This window comes from Lutra lutra, chromosome 1 (genome assembly GCF_902655055.1).
Source record: "Lutra lutra chromosome 1, mLutLut1.2, whole genome shotgun sequence".
Lineage (NCBI taxonomy): Eukaryota > Metazoa > Chordata > Mammalia > Carnivora > Mustelidae > Lutra > Lutra lutra.
This window is the reverse complement of record NC_062278.1, coordinates 193262065-193281885: the sequence shown is the minus strand read 5'-3', so window position 1 is coordinate 193281885 and position 19821 is coordinate 193262065. Positions and strand designations below refer to the sequence as shown.

General features: G+C 46.1%; 1 protein-coding gene across 5 annotated transcripts in view; it reads left to right on the top strand.

Moving 5' to 3' along the window:
• Positions 1 to 19821, top strand: part of PTPRG (protein tyrosine phosphatase receptor type G) — a 707992-nt gene that overhangs the window by 626293 nt on the left and 61878 nt on the right. For 4 of the 5 annotated variants that reach the window (XM_047690530.1, XM_047690520.1, XM_047690549.1 and 1 more), the window contains one exon: positions 8645 to 8731. The exons of the other annotated variant lie outside the window; for it this stretch is intronic. In XM_047690530.1, the coding sequence (XP_047546486.1) occupies positions 8645 to 8731 (87 nt within the window). The remainder of the gene's footprint in view (positions 1 to 8644; positions 8732 to 19821) is intronic. 5 annotated transcript variants of the gene reach the window in all.

The window sequence follows — 19821 nt, the reverse complement described above, 5'->3', positions numbered from 1 at the left end:
CGGATGCAGGTGTCAGGCAGACAGAAGCAGCCCGTGTCCACACTGGGAGATTGGAATGAGAAGGGGAGGGATTTCCACTGAGAAAAAAGACTTGGATGGCAGAGAATGACACAGTCAAGTAGGAGGAAAGGAATAAGGTAGGCACAGGAGCTCAGCCTGGTCAGCCTCAGAGTCTCCGTGAAGACTGCGGTGCCATGAATGCATGGGCCATGGAGAGGAAAAACGGGCCACTTCCAGTCCCATCTCAGCTACAGGATTTCTAGAGCCGGCAGACAGCAGTTGAGAAGCATCGCGTTGTCGAAGAAAGGAGAAAGTGGTTTCTAAGATTGCCTGGGCACGGGACCCCCGTGCACCTTCTCTGTTCGTGCCGTGTTTCTGTCATGCCTGCTGCCCATCATGCTGGGCCTGGGGATCAGGGGATGAGCTTTCTCCCAAGAGTTGGGGGAAGCAGACGAGTCCATAAAATGGAGCATAGAGAATGGAGGCTGGAATCCAGGGTGCTGTGCTGGCACAAAGGTAGGACTTCATCCAGGCCTAGAGAGGGGGTGGCAGGATCAGGGAAAGCTCCCTGGAGGGCTGATGTCCACCCTGGGTCTTGGAGAGCAAGCAGCTGGAAGCTAGCAAGAGGGTGTATAGGTCTGGAGAGAAGCCGGCCAGTCGTAAGCGCGTCCCTGTGTCCAGCGTCACTGGAGCACAGTATGGGGACGGAAAGAGCCAGACCCTGAAGGTTCTGGGTGCCACCTGAAGAGATATGTACCTTCTCTGAAGCAGGATGGAAAGGCATGCGGGAACCACATACAGGAAGGCAACAGGAGAAAGCAGCCTAGCTATGTAGGGCTGAGGGGGCAGCACAGGCCCAGAGGCACCCAGGCTGGATTTGGAGCCGGTTCCGGCGTTCACTACCTATGGCCTCCGAGTAGGTGTCACTAGCAGGGGTGTAGTTATTCCCAAAGGGGTGAAAATGGGTGTTTAGGAGGTTGAAACCAACAAATAAAAATTTTTTGGTATATATATATAGAGAGAGAGAGAGCTCAGGTATATAGTGCCCAGATATACAGCAGGTTCCTGGTGCATATCCTGGTGTATTCCAGTGGAGGGCAGTGATGAGGAAGCGGTCTGCTTCAGGATGCGCCCATGTCAGGAGGAGCACAGGCTGGTGTGTGGAGGCGTTGAATATTGGCACGGTCCACCTGAAACGGATAGAACACTATTCTGCTAACTCACTGGAATTAAAATAAGAGCTTTGAAAAGGGCCCCCTAGGAGAGGGACCAAGGGGGGACAGAGGACAGAGGAGCTGGGTCTTTGACAAAACGATTCTACCACCTTCAGCTTCTCCATCTGCAAAACAGTTAAGAAACATGTCCCTTGGGCTCGCTGAGGGAGAGGGTGGCCCAGCACCTGGCAGGTGGCAAGTAAGCCACAGTGGCTCTGTTACCCCCGACTTCGGGAGAAATCAGATTGTAATTCTGGGTCCTGGTGTGCCTAAAAAGTTGTTCTCTAATAGCCTCGGATTGACAGACCTCAACAAATGCTGTCCCCTAAGTGTAACCCGTGTGTAGTTATTCACTTTCTGATAGTGGGTTCTTGCTCAAAGCATTGCTTGAAAATAGCTTTTGGAAGTTCCTTCTAGAGTTCATTCTTTTGAATACCAGTAGTGCCAAGGATTTATCCTAGAAATAGCTAAAAGTCACATGTCTGGAGCTAAATATAGTGTAAATGTAGGTGAACCAACTGAGGAGAACTGCTTTGGGCCAAAAAAGGAAAGGCTAATGAGCTAGGTTCCTTTGACACTCCCAATGAGCCTAGAGGCCATTCTGGAGGAGCCCATCCCTAAGTAACTAGGTTAGAGGCATGACTGACCCACCACCCTCCGGCCCTCTCTGAAGCCCCATGGTCAGCCTACTTCACTCGGGATTGGCTCCATAGATGGCTCCGTAGATGTACCCTAACACCCTCGTGGTCTCACCACTCGAAGGTTCCTTGTCACCTGTGTGTAGTCTCATGGAGCTGCGCAGCCCTCTTCCACCTGTAGCCTCTCTTCCTGGGACGTGTGTTTCCCAAATGGCTGCCACAGAGTAGAAAAATCAAGGAGGCACCTTGTTTTCAACCGCATGACCCAGAACTGGAATCCCACAGTTCCATTTGCTCACCATGGGCCAGAGAGGGTCACCCAGCCCCAAGGACACAGGCTAAGGTGGAGAGCACATGGATGTTGCTTGAGTGGCCGGAAGTATCCTTCATAATTCAGACCCACTGGCATCATTTAGCAAAGAGTGAGTTTCCTTGAAGGAACAACTTTGGAGGTCAATCATTAGTTGAGTCTCATTACTCTACCTTTGGCCCAAACTAGAAAATATGGTAGGGACCTGTTTCCTGTACTGCCTCCCCAACTAGAAGATTCATAGAGGCCCACTGGGGACTATTTGAGCAGTGTCTTTACAGGTAGCAACATGGGTCTGGGGAAGAACCTAATTTCTGAGCATTGGTTAGCTCAGATGTCACAGGTAGGATGTCACAGTTCTTAAGTGCTCCTTACGAGGATCTGCATTGAAGAGCTGTAGGGACCAAAATCCCTAACCATGCAGAAGTCGCTATGAGGCTAGCAAGAAATGCATGCAAAATGTTTTGGAGCAAAGGCTGGGGTTGTAGGGCAGCTGATAAAGATGAAATCAATAGTCACGGTTTGTGTCCTTTTGCAAATGGTGCTGGGAGTGTGCCTTTTAAATATTGTAATCCATAACCACCGTGCAATGGTTCAGAGCTGTAAGAGTCTATAGAAATGAGGAAGAAGCCCTAAATTGAGTAGTTTTTGAAGTCTGCCATCTCGGCCTTACTACTCAGGATGAAAACAAAAGGCACCTTTTGAGTTTCTAACAGAAACTCATTCCAAGAGCTCCAGATCCCCTGTCTTACCAAGACAAGCTGTTTACATGGCACCAGTGTGCTGACGTTCCTGAAAAGACAGAGAGACGCACAGCTGCTGCCACTCAGGAAGGAGAGGAACATTTTTGGAAGGTTTTTTTCTGATTTGCATAACTTGAGGTAGAGGCTGGGCGAAGAGCTCGGTGCAGACGGTCCAGACACTGTGCCTAGGGTACAGCTTGTTCATTACCCTGCTTCGTAGCATCACTTGGCTACTGTGGGCAAGCCCTTAGTATCCACGGAGAATTGGGAGTATGGACAAGTCCTTTAGAATTTTGTTTTTCCTGTGACCTTGAGGAAAATTGCTCTGAAGGTAGCTTTTTTTCTCTTTAAGCAAAATTGCACACCTAAAATGAGTTCATATCTCTTAAGGCCTTATAGCCAAGAATCTTTTCTCAAATCTTCACCATATTGTGTGTGTGCTTAGCGGATGACGTTGCCACCTGGTCAGCATTCAAATCCTAGGAATTCGTGCATTTTGCAGCTCAGAAAACCAAGAACTGGTGAAATCAGGTGACATGCCCAAGTCAGTGTTAATTTTTGGTGGATCCTGGATTTGAGCCCAGCCACTTTCTTAATCATGAGCTTATTTGGCCTAAATGAGGAGTAGCATGTCCAAAGGCATTTACTTCTTTCCACAGCCTGTTTTGATAGCACGTTAGTTTAAAAAAAAAAAAAAATTCTCTGGTTTGCATTTGCCAAGTCATGTGGAAGAAAACTTTACAGGACCGACTAGAATTTCAAGGGTTTGAGAAACGGAGTAAGTTGTGATATTGAATCAGATAACCTGTGTTTTCTTTCTTATACCAGCTGATCAGTGCTATATTACTTTCATGTCAAGTTTGAGCATCTCATTGACCATAATTCTAGCTTGAAAAACTTTCCAGAAATGTAGAGCAGCTTTATTTATTTATTTATTTATTTATTTTCTTTAAGATTTTACTTATTTATCTGACAGAGAACAACAAGCAGGGGGAGCAGCAGAGGGAGAGGGAGAAGCAGACTCCCCGCTGAGCAGGGGGCCCAATGCAGGACTCGATCCCAGGACCCTGGGTTTGTGACCTGAACCGAAAGCAGACACTTAACCTACTGAGCCACCCAAACATCCCCATAGGGCAGCTTTAATTCTCTGATTGAAATAGGACCTAGTCAACCATATGGACTCTGGAGCCGAAAACTGGAAACTCTTAAGTGGTTATTGTAGAAATCTAACCCAGGTTTGTTAGTGGGTATTAGGAAGGTTTCACGATCTGATCTGAGAAATGTTTGTCCCCCTTCAGCACATGACTGAGCCATCTGTAAATTCTGTGGCAGATCAGTCAACACCAGTTTCACCTCACAGGCAGAGGGGAAAAGGTCTCTTTTACTCCCACCTTTACACTGGGAGAAATTTTGCCACGTGCTGGTGCCTCCTCATTGAGAATGCCATTCACAAAAACAAGTGAGTTTTGTTTATGTTGCCTTTTTTTTTTTTTTTTTTTTTTTTTTGTGCTTCCCTGGATGTTCAGTGGGAGACAGCATAATAAATCAGAGGAGATGCAGACCCCAAATTGCGGGGGCGGGGGGGTGTCATGCTAGTATAATGGAGGATCCAGAAAACAGATGCATGTGAATGTTGAGTGGAGGCAGGTGGTGATACCCCTCTCCTGATCACGGAGAGACCGCACACATGCCTCTCTGGAGCAGGGATCCCTCCTGAATTCCCACAGAGCGGCCGTGAGCACAGGTCCAGGCTCCCCACGCATCTGCTCTAGCAGCCAGTGCTTCCAGCTTTACCCCGATGACTGCACTCGGTCTAAGCATTTGTCCCCCCCCAACCCAGGGAAGTCACAAAGGAGACGACGGATGCCATTAAGAGTGCTGTCTCCCATGCATGTGACCGTGATCGTAAATACTTATCACGGTAACCAGTAATTGTGGAATCTATACAAAGCAAACGTTCTATTTCATCCTCCTAGCAGACCTGGGTGGGAGCTAAGGGGTCCGGACTGCATCACCTTCTTCCCAAAGGAGGAAACTGGGTCCAGAAGGGGAATGACTTGCCCAGGATCACAGAGCTGGTGTGTTTTAGAAGTATTTAAATCTAGGGTTTTGTTTTGTTGATGTGAGACCCTTTATGGCTGGCATCTGGTTTGTGCCAGGCACGGGCGATTCAGCAAGAAGACCAAGTTCCTGTCTTCAGGCAGCTTATAGGCTAATGGGGGAGATGAGCAGGTAAAGGAAGGTAGTCCGAAATGCAGGTCCCAGACCTATTTTACTTAGCTGATCCATGGTTTTCAAAAATCTGAATTGTTTAGAAAATTGGAAGATGTTACTTAAAACTCCAGCTGTCTGGGTTCTCCTGATAAATTGGGTGAGGTGGCAACAACGTTGCCACCTTCTCCTGTGGCATTAGTGGGCTGGATAGAGCTAACCATGGGGATATCTTTTGGGGGAGAAGGGCACCCGCTGGCCAGCCTGTCAGTCTCTACCCTCCCCTGGCTGTCCCCTGAGTTTGGGTTCCCCTGAGTTGTAGTTGTGACTTAGGGAGGATGGGATGGGCTCTGACCACTGCCAGGGCAGGGTGGGAATGAGACTGAGCCAGGGAAGGCTCCTTGGAGGAAAGGATGTTGAGCTGTGATTTTCACAGAACAGAGCGCAGCCATAAGTGCTCTGCAGAGCTCTGTGTCAGAGCTGACAGCGGGACACTTGGGTCCTTGCAAGATCCGTATTGCCAGAGGGGAGATGTGGTCACACAGCTCCTTGTCCATGCAAAATAAAGTCTGCTTTTTTTTTTTTTTTAAAGATTTTATTTATTTGACAGATCACAGGTAGGCAGAGAGGCAGACAGAGAGAGAGAGGGAGGCAGGCTCCCTGCTGAGCAGAGAGCCCAATGTGGGGCTCGATCCCAGGACCCTGAGATCATGACCTGAGCTGAAGGCAGAGGCTTTAACCCACTGAGCCACCCAGGCGCCCCATAAAATCTCCTTTTGTGCATAGAATCAGATGCTTTGCTAGGGGATTCAGTCTGTGCAAAGGCACTGGGTTAGTCCAGTGTGCTTTTAGGTGGCTTGTGTGTGGAAGGGAATGGGAACGAAGAGTAGGTTTATATGCTTTAACCAAGTCTAGAAAAATCCTGGTTTCCAGCTCACACTTTGTGGCGGCTTTGTGCAATCACCTTTATCTCTTCTGCAAACAGACTGCTCAAGGCACCCCTGGTATTCCAGGCATCACTTTTTCTTTTAAAACTGGTGACTGCCCATGTCCCTCACCCCCTTCTGGAACCTGTATCTGTGGCCATAGTTCAGGAATTTTTTTTTTTAATCAGGAATAATTTTTTATGATTCAACCCATCAAATCCTGACAATGTGTCAAGCCAGTGGGGAGAGCTGAAGCGCTTTGCATGATTGCAAAGTATGGCTTGCCTTGGAGGGCTCGGGTTGATGACATGGCGATGCTAAGCTGTCTTTGCTCTGAGACACTAAATGGCATGGGGGTGGGGAGCCGTCTGAGGTCCCCAGCTGTTCCTTGAGGTGGGCACTGCTTTTCCTTTGCCCCTGCAGCTGCATGCCAGGGATCTGGGTCACGTGTCAGCTAATGCTGCCGATCCCAGGCAACTTTCTGCTCGATAACCGTTTCCCAAATGGCTACTCGGGGGCCTTTCAGAATTCACAAGAACTGTCAGTTGTTATAGTAACCGGCCCCCTGCTGTCGAGTTGGCCCTGAGATGCCAGTCGAAGCTCTTGGAACAGGCTAACACGTAGTCATTAGACAAAAGCAGGGAGAGATTCACTGCTGAAGGTTGCCATTTAAACATACTCCATGACACTGAAAAGAAGGGATTGGTTCTGTTAAGGAGGAAATGGATGGATACGTTTTTTAAAAGCAAACTGACTTTTCAGGAAAGGGAAGCTCCTGTGTGGAGTCTCTTGCTACATAACCAACACCTGTCTTCGGGTTTCTCACAACGAGGTGTCCTCTCTCGCAGGATCGCTTGTGTCTGGCCTGTGGGCTTGCTCGGGTGGCCCCCGCAATTATTCCAGATATTAGTTATTGGTTTTGTGGCATTTGCTTCTCAGCGACGTGTTGTCAGTTTACGGGTGGTAGTTTTAAGCGCCTGTGATTGTGTGTGAGGAAAAGCTGCGGAGATAGCCGGCTCAGCTCCAAAATTCCCGAAAGAGTGAATCTGGCAGAATTCAGAGTAAGGCTAAGGGTTGAGAAGAAGTCTAAATATTTTAGGAAGCTGCAAATTTCAAGTTTCTATGAAGATTTGCAAAAACACTCCAACACGCTCGTGATTTCTTCAGATTAATGTTCATCGCTGCACCGAGTACGTTCGTGATGTTTGGAGGACAGTTGTAGTTCCGGAATGTTCTCAACAGAGGGAGACAGGGAGTTCTGAATTACGGCGGGCTCCCTGCCCCCCACCCTGACCCACACAGGCTTTTTACATCCTATTCCCAGCTTTCAGCTTCTCCAAATTTTGGTTCATGTGCCAAGCACTTTTGCCCAATATAGAGGCTAATGATTATCAAAATAAATGAAAGGTAGTATTAAAAGATAAGAGAAATCTAACACTTGAGAATTCAAGGATGTTCATCCCAGAGTAAAAAGTACCAGGTGAATCAGAAGCTCTCCAGTGTTTTTGGGAATCACACACCTGAATTCAGAGTTGTGAGTCAGGCTCAACAGAACTTCCAATGAAAGAGAACTTTGTAGCAAGTCTGCCTTTGCTGTTTTATCAACAGAGTTTGGAAAGCATAGGAATCATTCCAGTGTGAAACCCTATAGCCTAGGTTATTAGGGAAATAAATATAATTGAGCAAACACCTTCCAGTGTTGCCGTGGAACAAAAAATTTATCTTTCAGGAGCTAGAAACAAGACTCAGATGCTGCCATTATTAAGTTTTACAGGGAAACTGAGTGTCAGACCAGGTACATAGATGTAACTTAATGACGGCTTCCCTCCAATTCCCCAGTCTGGGTTGTGAATCTGGGAAGTGTCCGGAGAGGAGAGGCATGCCTGGGGAGAAGACAAGACCCCGGTTGGTCTAAAGACCCCACATTCACGTACATTTGCCACAGACAGAGGGGAGGTTCAGATGATCCTTAGGACAGTTTTGCTGAGTTCTGTTAACTTTAATGGTGTCTTAAGTGATTGCATTTGCCAAAGGATCTTCCCAAAAGTGGAAGGTTAGATGTATGAATGGGAAAATCCAGTCATGATTGGATTTGCGATAGCCTTACCTACCATCAACACCAGGAGTCCTACGGGTTTCCAACCTGTAACCACCACTTTTTTTTTTTTTAAAGATTTTATTTATTTATTTCACAGAGAGAGATCACAAGTAGGCAGAGAGGCAGGCAGAGAGAGAGATAGAGGAGGAAGCAGGTTCTCCGCTGAGCAGAGAGCCCAATGCGGGACTCGATCCCAGGACCCTGAGATCATGACCCGAGCCAAAGGCAGAGGCTTAACCCACTGAGCCACCCAGGTGCCCCTGTAACCACCACTTTTAAGAGCAAAGTTCCCATTGTCCTATTCCTTAAGGAACTGAAAAAAAAACCTTGATAAACCCAGTCCCCTTTATGTGTAAGCTTTCTCTTTTGAAAATGCCCCAAATTCGGACCGATGGTGGGTATGTTTGTATTAGGTGGGAGGGAGGGCATTCATGTGGAACTCTTGGTGGTCGATTGAAAGTACTGTCTTCTATACCTGTTCTCTTTTGTTTTTTGTCTGTTTAGAGGGTGTAACAAAGTAAAGTCCAAGGGCTTTCCCAGACGTTTCCGTGAAGTGCCTTCTTCTGGGGAGAGAGGAGAGAAGGGGAGCAGGTGAGGGGCGGTCAAGCTTAAGCGGGGGATGCCTCTTTGGCTGGGACTGGCTTGCTGGATTTTTGTTTTGTTGCTCTGGGGATGAAAGTCCTGTAGACAGCACAGTGCTGCAACTTACCTGTCTTACCCCAACTCCCAAAAGTAAGAATTACAAATACCAACATGGCTTGCGGGTAGCTGGTAGCAATGAAAGTATGTCCCGCGTGTGCTTGCTCTGCTTTATTTGGCGGTTTCGGGGCGGGGGGTGTTTATTTCTAGAAGGGGACATACTGGAATGTTCTATGTTGGTGTGTCTGTATGTCAGTTGCATCCATTATCTTTCCAAAATTTCAGATGTTTGCATGTTTCAGAGCTATAAAAAATGCATGCATTTAGCCTTACAAGTGAAAAATATCTTTTAGAAATCTAAATGTATACATAAGCTAAGGAAGAAGAGTAGGAAAGGAAGAGAGAAGTGAGCAAATGGGGATAAAGGACGTGTTTTTCCGTAAGAGTGAAATTTTTTAAAAATGAAAGCACACGCGTTCTACGTGGCTCGAATACTGGGAAAAATTGTTGTCCTGGAATGATTTACAGCAAACCTTTAGAAGTCCTGATCATGTGATCTTAGTCACCCCACATGGGCCTCTTAATAATATTTTTATAAGGCTTATCTATACAAACTCTACTTAATATGATAATTAATATTTAATATTGCCAATTACGATAATTCCCTAATACTGTGTTGTGAGTAGTTTATTACTTTCAGTGAACAAATTTATAGTATTTACCTTAGAGTTTTTACATGGAATGATTCATCTGCCTTGGTTGAGGATAAGTCAGATCATTGAGATAAAATTTTAGATACCCATCGACTCTAATCAGGTATACTTAGTAGATCTGAGAAGGTAGAGTACAAGAACTGTGGAAGATGAATGAGAAATTCTATGATCTATCCTCTTTTAAGCTACATGGTATGGTTTTGGCCTTGTAGGGAAAAGGGGTAACTGCAGACACCGGTAATGTAATTATTCTTTCTAAGATCTTTTTACTTTTTACTTCAGTGTTCTAATCTGTCTCCAAAACTCCAGTGGTAAAAAGTGAACCAAGTGAAACAAGAAACCCCTCTGCATAGCTTTAGCTCAATCCCAAATTCTAGTCTTAGAAAGTACCTTCAACATCCTGTAAATGCCTAGTATTTGTGCCCAGTCTGTCATAATGTGTTTCTGACTGTAACACAGTACAGAGTGGCTCAGCTCGCAGGCCCCCCAGAGATAACACCCATCTAATTCTAGGTTCTCTTCAGACACAGTGCCACAGCTAGGTGGCCTGTGGTTAACTCTGATTTATGTTCCTAGCCCCAGATGTGGGAATGGCTTATTACAAATGTATTTTAGTTCCTAGGAGGGTGTATTTTGTCTCAAGCTGCCCAGTCTCTCTGGTTTCTTCTCTACTTCTGAGTGCCGGAAGCTTGGGGAGAGCATGATGACTTTCATTTAGATCTAGAAGTTAAGTACGGTCTTGGAAAGCTCCAAGTGTTTGTACAATCCACCTGATTATGAATCCCATATTTTACTTTACTTTGTTGATCATGTAGTAGCAAAGACAGACAGACCTTGGCTCAGGGAGAGATAGGTTCTCACCGTGGCTCTACCTCTTCCCAGTTGTGGGACCTTAAGCAACTGAACAAAGCCCTCTGAGCCATTTAAGGCTTTGTTGTTGTCATCATCTAAGGGTAGGTCCATTGATAGTTCCTTTTCATGGGGTTGTTGTGGAGAGGAAATGGTGGAGTACATGTGAAGTGCTTAGTGCCTGTAATAAATTTCCCCACCCAGAGGATTGGACGACTCTGAGAAGTTACTTGTCTGGGCTCCGCAGCTTGGGTGGCTGAGGTGGGACAGGCCCGTGGTAGTCTGAGTCCTGAGCGGCGCCCCTTCTCCTCACTGCTGGATGGGCTTCGCTAATCAATCCATGATGAAGAGTGGGCCAGGGAGAGATCCTGTCCTCCAGGGGCTCAGATCGCCCCCATTCCTTAGGCGGTTGCCCTGCCATTCTCTGTTCCTCCGGGGCCTACAGTTCCTCGTTCCTCTTGACGGCTGTGTGTGCTGAAGACCACCAGCTCACTCTCCCCTCTCCTCCCTCCTTCTTTAGCCCAGGAGCCTTGGCAGCAGCCTCCTGACCCAGTTCTGGCCTCTGCTGCTCTATAAAAAGCCTCCCAGAGAACAAGGGCCCCGCCCTCCTCTACCAGGCTGCAGGTGCTTCCGGGAAACAGGGCCGTCAGCCTCTCATCTCCTGCCATGGCCTCTTTCTCTCCACTCTCATTTCCTGTCCTGGTCTGCATCCTGTCCAAAATGTGGCCGGAATCAGGAGAAGAGCCCCCAAAACTGCCTGAATAGCAACGCTCCAGACAGTTACAGTAGCTGTTGCAAAGTCTGTGCACATAAACCCCAGGGTAATAGCCATTTGCCCATTTGGTCTGACCTCACTTGTCTTGAACGGTCCCCGCCCACAGCGGGAGGGGGATGCCTGTGTAGTCTGCACACGGACAGAGCCCGTGAAGGCCGGACACAGGCTGCAAGAAATGACAGCCGATTATCCCCCGCCAGAACAGAGAAGGAAAAAAAATAAAATCAGACCCAGGGATGCCTGGGTGGCTCAGTGGGTTAAGCTTCTGTCTTCAGCTCAGGTCATGATCCCAGGGTCCTGGGATCGAGCCCCGCATCGGGCTCTCTGCTCAGCAGGGAGCCTGCTTCCCACCCCCTCTCTCTGCCTGCCTCTCTGCCTACTTGTGATCTCTGTCTGTCAAATAAATAAAATCTTTAAAAAAAAAAAAAATCAGACCCAAGTATTTAATTTTTCAAAAACACAGTAATTGACTTAAATTTTGCATAGGTCATACTTGACACACCTGAAAATGAAAGAGCTTAATATTCTATATACCCCTCCATCTCCATCTGGTCACCCACCCACCTGACCATCTACCCAGCTGACTCCCGCAAATAGGTAACCTCGACTGCTGGTTTGTCATCCTTCTTCCGGACATTGGGGGCGGGCTGTGTGAGCAAATAGGAACCTCTATCCCCAGACCTTTCACACGGTAGAACGCTGTGTCTACTGTCTTACACCTTGCTTGTTTGACTTCATGCAACTTTTCTCTAGGGGTCTGTGGTTTCCTCGTTCTTTTTCACGGAGGCACACTCTTCCTCTGTATAGTTGTCCTGATTTATTTCAGCAATCCCGTATGGCTGTCATTTGGGTTGTTCCCAGTCTTTTGTTATTACAAGCAGTACCAAGGTGAATAACTTGATGTCCTTGTGCAAGTGGAGAGGTCTGTCTGTAGGATAGAGTCAGGAAATGGGCTGTGTCAGGAGCGATAGGCATTTGTAATTTTGATGGATGGCGCCAAATTGCCCTCCTTGGTGCCATACGCAGGGCGGCTTCTCTTGGCAACACAGGAATCCCTGTTTCCCCACACCTTACCCACCACCGTGTGTTGTCAAACGGGGGTGATTTTTTCCAACCTCATGGGTGGGGGGGAAAATGGTGCGTTAGTATAGTTGGACTGTTTTTTCTCTTATCATGAGTGAGGCAGAGTACCTTTCGTGCTAATGTCCTTTGTGTTTCTTTTGCCCTAAACTGTAGGTCTTTTGCTTATTTTTCCTTTGCATTATTGGTCTTTTTCTAATCGAGAGAGATGACTGTCAGCAATCAGGGTTGCAGATATTTTTTTCCCTCATCTGTGGTTTGTCTCTGAACTATATTCATGCTGTTTCTTTGACACCATATACTCAAATTTCCCCATAAACTTCTTTGTTGGTTTCCGGATTTTGAGTCTGCATTAGAAAGTCTTCCTCCATTCTGAGATGACTTATTTTAGTACTCTTATGGCTTCAAAGTTTAATGTTGAATTCTTAAATCGTTTGGAATTTGACCTGGTTGATAGTGTGATGTCTGGATCAACTTTTCTCTTTCCCAGATGGTCCCAAGTATTTAGAAAGTACTAAATAAGACTGTTTAGTGAAAAGACATGTCATACCTCGCTAAATCCTTAAAATAACACTCTTCCTGGTGAAATCTGACTGACTTAACATGTTCATGAGATAGTCACCAGTAAGTGTTTACCGGAACACTATATGTTACAGATGTTGAATCATGTGCAGGGAATAAAATGTGAGTTTTCATTTCCCACCTCCTGCCCAAAAGGAGTCAGACCATCCTGTCCCCTTTAAGCGCCTCCATCCGTGCTGGATTGTGTCCCTGCCTTGAAACAGTGGCAAGGGGAGGTGGAGAGTGCCTTAAGCCTCAGTCCAAAAATTGAGAACATTCCAGGACAGCTACCTCAAAGCTCCCGACTTGAAGCCTTCTTCTGGGTAAGAGCTCAAAGGACTGGACAGTGCTGTTAGAGCTCCCTTGCTGAAAGCCAGCCACGACGTAAAAACTGCTCTGTTCATGTTCTCTTTCTGGTCAAAATGTGGTTTATGAAATGACCTCTGCTGTCTTATCTCCTGGAAAGCATTAGCACAATTTCAGTCATTCCTAGGACTCTCCAAGGATTGCTTGGCAAACTTAATATTGAGCATGAAAGTGTATTGTGCTGAGACCACTTAGGTGCATATAATTTAATTTCCTCCCACATTCCTCAGATGGTAATTGCAGGCACTTTGTATCCTCCAGTGAAGTTCTTGCTGCAGAAATCAGATTTTTGTCACTTGCAGCTATAATAAGAGTTGAATGGGCCACCTCTCCTGACCATGTGAGGTCTAAAATATTTTGAAACCTCTTCTCGTTTGATACACGTATCCTCTCTCACACCTCATCCGTCTTCATAGTTTGGTTCACTTTTCCTCTTTCCTTCTTCCCTTCCTCTCCTCCTCACATCTGACAGGCTGTACTTATCCAAGGTATGACAACCATATGTCCCAGGATTTCCAGAATTGCCCCGATGTGAAGTATGTCATTTGATGATTCCCCAAAGTACTTTGATATTTGTCAGATCACATGTGCCTTTTACGGTTTGGAGACTATGAAAATGAGCAGTGCTATTCCGAATTCTTCTTTCTAGAAGATTCTGTCCTGGGAAGATAATACAAGGATAAACGGAGTTATACAAACAGAATCCTTTCACATACAGTAAAGGGAACTGAACAGCAAGTGAGTGGTGGCAGCCGAAAAAAATGTCAACTCCGACCTTAAAGTGGGCTCTTTTCCAAGTGGGACCCCTGAGTTACTGCAAGCAGACACTCCCCTTTGAGGAAAAGCCCAGCAACGCCCACAGGCTTTTCCTTCTATTGTTGTCTTTGTCACTTCAATTTCCAGAAACATTTTGCCCTAATAAATCAATCCCCATCTTTTTAACATAGCTTGCCATCATCTTCCTTGAAGGCACGTGAATGTTCGCAACTTTCTATTTATAAGTGGCTCTTATTCATACATGGTTTACTATAACCGATCCATTCACAAAAGTAAATATTAATGTGCTTTCTGTAGTCAACAGCATGAAAATAAATGGGATTATTAGCAGGCATGGCACTGTAAATTTAAATGAGGGCAGTATATAAATCAGTTAAGATTGCTTAATTAATATGCAGCTGCAGCTCAGCCAACTGCCTGTTCTAGTCTGCCATTAGCATTTTGAGCTGCACGCTGCATGACAAAGTCCTTGTCACCCTGATATGATGATAAAACCGTGGAGCTTAATTGGATGACAGTGACTGGACTTCTGACCCCTACACACCGTTTCACTATTTTGTCATCCCAGGTTTGTGGAAGCTTCTCGGAACGGTCTTGTGGTCTTCCCTCGCGTGGGCCCCCGCGGCAGTGAGGTCAAGGGCAGTGTGGTAATAAGCCAGGGACCCAGAATGAGAACAATGGGACCTCTCATTGCTTGTCAAAAGGGATGTACGCTTTGACCCAGATGTCTGTACATCTCAGAAACTGCTGGTCCTGTAAGCAGGGCTGGACATGCTGCCTTTTCAGGACCCTTTTTGATATATGGTGGTGCTAAGTGGAATTTCAGTATTTCCAATATTCAGCCTTCCCGGACCCAAGATGAGCAGCTTGTTTTCGAAAAGTCTCTGTCACCTATTTACCAGATTCTTGTCAGAGGGGCAGGAAGGGTTTTAAGTAAGAATGAAGGTAGCAAAGTTATCGATGTGAGTATCTGGGGGAAGAAACTGAAGCAAAGAAATGAGTCTTTCCGTTGGACTTTGGTCACTCTGGGGATTCTGGGTTAAGGGTGTGTCAGATTACTGGAAGGAGATGGGGAGGGAGAAGGGCAGGTCTAGAGATTTCTTCCTCCTCTTCCTCGTTGGCTGCATCTTAGTCTCTGTAACTTGAGCAATTACTGATGCTAATAAAATGCTGTCAGAGCAGCTGCAGTGGGGGAGCGTCTGTCCATCTGTCTGTCTGTCTCTCATCCAGAGAAGCAGTTAAGCACCCCGGGCCTGTCCCGTGCTGGCCATGTGCGCGTGCGCTCTAGTGGGGAGCTCGGAGCTCGGAGAGCCGACACTGAGGGCTTGCGGATCCTGGTGGATGTCTACTGTATTTATTGCTTTCTCTCCAGCACAGATTCCTTGGTGTTTGAAAAAGCTTCTCTCTTCAAAATCTCTCCCTTATCTGAAGAAATAAAAGGTTATTTTTAGGAATTTTAGTCCAAGACCAAACGGTCATGACTTCCTGACTACCCACTTAATGTGTCCGTGGGCTGTACGCAAGCTAGACCGATCCACCCGTGCACGAGACCTCGGGCACCACACGGGCCTGGACCACGGATCATGGGGTTGGGCTTGAGACCGAGGGAGCTGCTGGCCAGAATCCGTATCGGTTTGATGAGCTGCTAGAGAAGGTATCCCACATTATCCTCTTGACTTCCAGTCAAGCCTTTCCTAGAAGTCTTAAAATTTAAGAGCCCACGTTCGTTTTCTAAAAATGGATGAATGGAGAGTGATACAGAAAGTGCATTTGCATTTTGCTACTTAGAACTTTTCCTGAGATGCACGTATATCTAATAGGCTGGCCATCTTCGGTCAAGCACTGGAAACCCTTGGCTTGGATTTAGGATGTGTTATATGAAGAATGTATACGTTTAAACGGTAGACTGGCATTCAATGCTGAGAGGCAGTTTTTCTAAGAGAGGCATGTAAGAAGTGTACCAACTCAGAGACCAATAAATGTGCATCTCCCTTTTTGTTTGCCTTCTGGTCCCTACACCTCTTGAGTTGGAACTGAGGAAAATGACCTTGTGCCCACCGGGTTGTCTTTCTTGTTCCTATTTAGAAGCATTCAGTGACTGTTTGCTGTCACTCTATCTTGATATTTCTTCATGGGGAGGAGTTTGAGAGCGCCATCTAACTCCGTGTTTTTCAGTTTCATTCAAGTGGTGGGACACTTGGAATAAGGACATCAGAACATCCATGAGTTACTTAATAAGTAAATACAGTTCAATTCCATGACAGAAACTAAAATTTAATTGGTCGATAAGCAGAACCGTCCACGAAGGTGGCTTAAAGAGTCGCTTTGACTGTGAAAGAAAAACTTTCACTTGTGAAGTCTGTGATCTGAGGAAACAGTTCTCCAGTACGGGTGGCAGAAGATGATGCTTCAACTTCAGGAAATGCCATCCTCTTTCTGAGAACTTAGGTTCCAAAAGAAACAGAGGAGAAGACCTTTCAAATTCGTATTTAAGTATATGAAATGCAGTTTATTTTTTACTGAATTTGAGAGGATTACATTAGCATCCTTGAATTCTCAACTACGGTTTTTTATCCCATCTGAGACCCTATAAATTCTAGATGCTTATTTTTATGGTCACTTTCATGGTACATGCCATCTGAGACTGTTTTGTTTCTTTGGTGGCTTTCTTAGAGTCTGGAACCATTTCCCCTGTATCACTGCGCTGCTTAACCAGGGCAGCACACACCATTGTCCTCGGGGGAGTTTTTCCAGATGACACAGACCTGTTCCCCAACCATGGAGCTCAGCTAGAATCACTAGGGGTGGGGTTCATCCAGCATGGGCGTTTTAAAAGCTCCCCAGACCAAAGAGATAGATATGTAGCTCACTGATAACCACCCCTTGACTGAAACCTTACTGACTTGTGTGCTTATGTGTGAGAGAAAGAGAGTGACTGACTGACTGACTTCAGGACCCTTCAATATGGAGGTGTACCTAATTTAGGAAACTCAGTATCAGCAGAATCTGTTGCAAAGGTAGATTAAGGGAAGCAGAAGTTACCTAATTTGGATCATTACTAAGCTGGTCAGAGTCATTGGAAAAAATTTATCTGTTCTCATTTCCCAAGGGAGACATATTGATGGTGAGTAGAGGGACAGTAAGGAAGGGATGAAAGAAAGGGAGAAAGGGAAGAACATAAGATGTATGGTGGGGATCCAGCAGACTGTAATTGGTAATTTAACTTGTAAATGTATTTTTCATTCCAAACATGGTGCACTTCATTGTTTTCTTTCCTTTTTTAAGGTATTTGCTAAGTAAATGTTCATTGTAAAGAAATGATAATTTTAGAAAAATGGCCCTTTATGATCCAGAATCTGTTTCATTCAAGGGGCATTTTTAGAATAAGTTGAAAGCAAATCGGACCCAGGCAGAAATTTGAAATTGTATGCACAGTGACCCCCTTGAGCATTTTCAGAAATTCTGTCCCCATTCTCCTGAGCTCAAAATGAGAGACAATACTGCCTCTTCGAACACATCACAGTGGAAGCATTTAGAGGGCTTTACTTGTTTATCCCTGGATACTGCTGAGGGCCAAAAACAATCTCTCGTGGGACTTCTCTGAAAGGAGTGAGTTCAGACCCAGAGTCATGTTGGACCCTTGGACCAGCTGCTTTTCTTAGGTATTAAACGCACAGTGTCTAATTTGTACACAAAAGAGTTCACCTCAGTGTGGTCGATGATAGTGAAAAGTTGACACCAAACCAGCATCTAGATCAGCCTCTCCGTCAAAGCAGACGACCAGGGGTGCCTGGGTGGCTCAGTCGGGTAAGCGTCTGCCTTCTGCTCAGGTCATGATCCCAGGGTCCTGGCTGGGATCGAGTCCCGTGTCGGGCTCCCTGCTCAGCAGGACATCTGCTTCTCCCTCTCCTGCTCACCCTGCTTGTGTGCTCTCTTATTTTTCTTTCTCTCCACTCTCTCAAATGAATAAATAAAATCTTAAAAAAAAAAAAAAAAGCAGGCCTCTGGTAATTAGTGATTAAAGGGCTAAACATCTGACCATGTGACACAGCCATAAAATGGGGGAGAAAACATTAATGACTATGTCAGTTCCTATTTGTTTTAAGGGAGAGTTAGTACAGTATGGTTTAGTTTTGTTACAAACACAACAGAAAACAGACTGTGCGTGTGTCTCTGCGTGTGAGATGACAACAGGAGCCCCCGATGGATGTCCTCACTCCATTTTTGCTGTCCTGTCCTCCCCGCTCGTCCCATAGCAGCCAAAATGAGCGTTTGGAAGGAGACGAGTCTGACTGTGCCCCCCACTGACTGAAGCCCTTGGTCAGCTTTCCATTTCCGGTAGATACCAGCGACGCTTGCGGCTTTGGAGCTGTCATGATCTGGCCCTAGGCCACCCCTCCACCCTTGCCTCCTGCTGCCCTTCCCTTGCTTTACCTCTGGCGTCCTTTCAGTTCCTGCAACACGCAAGCTCACTCTGCTCTCGAACGAGCTCTTTGACCTGCCGGGAGCCGTCCTCCCCGACACCTGCCCTTGGCTAATCCTCTTCATTCAGGTCTCCGCTGTGGTGACAGGCTCAGCCTGTCTTACTCTCTTCATGCCCCTTGACTACGTCAAATCGGTTGTTGACTTGGTTATGGCAGATCTTGACCAAGAGAAGCGCCGTGTCTGTCTTCTTGGTCACACTGCACTGCCCCCTCATCGCAGATGTTTGAGGGACAGTAATAAAAGGAAGAGCGTGGAAGGATATACTCCTCAAATGCCGATAGTGTTGGTCACTAGGTAGATGATTTAGAGTAACTTTAATTGATTGCTTTTCCTTTTCATACCTTTGTATTTCCTAATTTTTCTGCTGACATCATGTATTATGTATGCAATTTGAATGCTTGGCCGGGCTTAAGGAAGCGGCTTTAAAGCTTCTAGGCAGTTGCAGGGAGAAGGCATTGCCTGCCCGCTCCGTGCCAAGCGGGGGGTGCTGGATCGATGTTTGCTGAGTCCCCCGAAACCTTTATTCTGAGGGAAGGTGTTTCCCCAAAATTCTGTAGGTCATGGTCCACCTGAGTCCTTGTGCGGGAGGAAAGTAGGTTTGACCTGCACCGAGGTGCCCATGTGGAGAGCTGCGTCTCCCAGATTTCTGACCTTCATCCGCGGCGGTGCACTTTTCTCTGACAGTCACAGGGTTATTTTGCTCCAGGGAAAATCCATTATACACAGCAGCACATGGCGCACTGGGGTGTGATGTGCTTCGGTACACGCTGCCCTTTTTCTTTTTCCCCAAAGAGAATGCAAAGCTGCTAGCTCCCCACATAACAGTGAGTGGATGGCGTGCCTGCCTTCTTCCAGAAAAAGAATCGATGATACAGTTTATCCTTTCAGAGTCACCTGACTTGAGCACTACGTTGACTAATAGCAGTTCTATGTACTAATAGCTTTATATATTAGAAATTTAACAGGTGTAGGAGTTATGTCTTAAAATAGGAGACTTATTTGCGTGTGTGCGTGTGTGTGCGTGTGTGTGTGTGTGTGTGTGTGTGTGTGTGTGTGTTTTCAGCTAGTTCAAGTCTGACCTGATGAATTGCATGTCATTTGTTTCGGTGTTGGAGAGCACTTCTTTGGGCTAGGAAGTTCCTGAGTGGTCCAGTATCTCAACAAAAGCAGGTCATCTCTATCTATGACACTAGGCGGTTAAGGTTATACCTCGCTTGTGGAGTTCGTCACCTGTATTTTTACTTGAATGCTACTTTCTGGAAATCCATGCAAATTTGAGGGAGACAGGAATCCGAGATTAGAAAACTTGATGACTGATTTAGAAACAGAAAGAAGCTATTCCCTCAGACAAAAACATGTGTGTGTGTGTGTGTGGTTTTTTTTTTCCACATGGATTTCCATCATTTTCACATTTAGTGGAAGATCTGGTTATTATC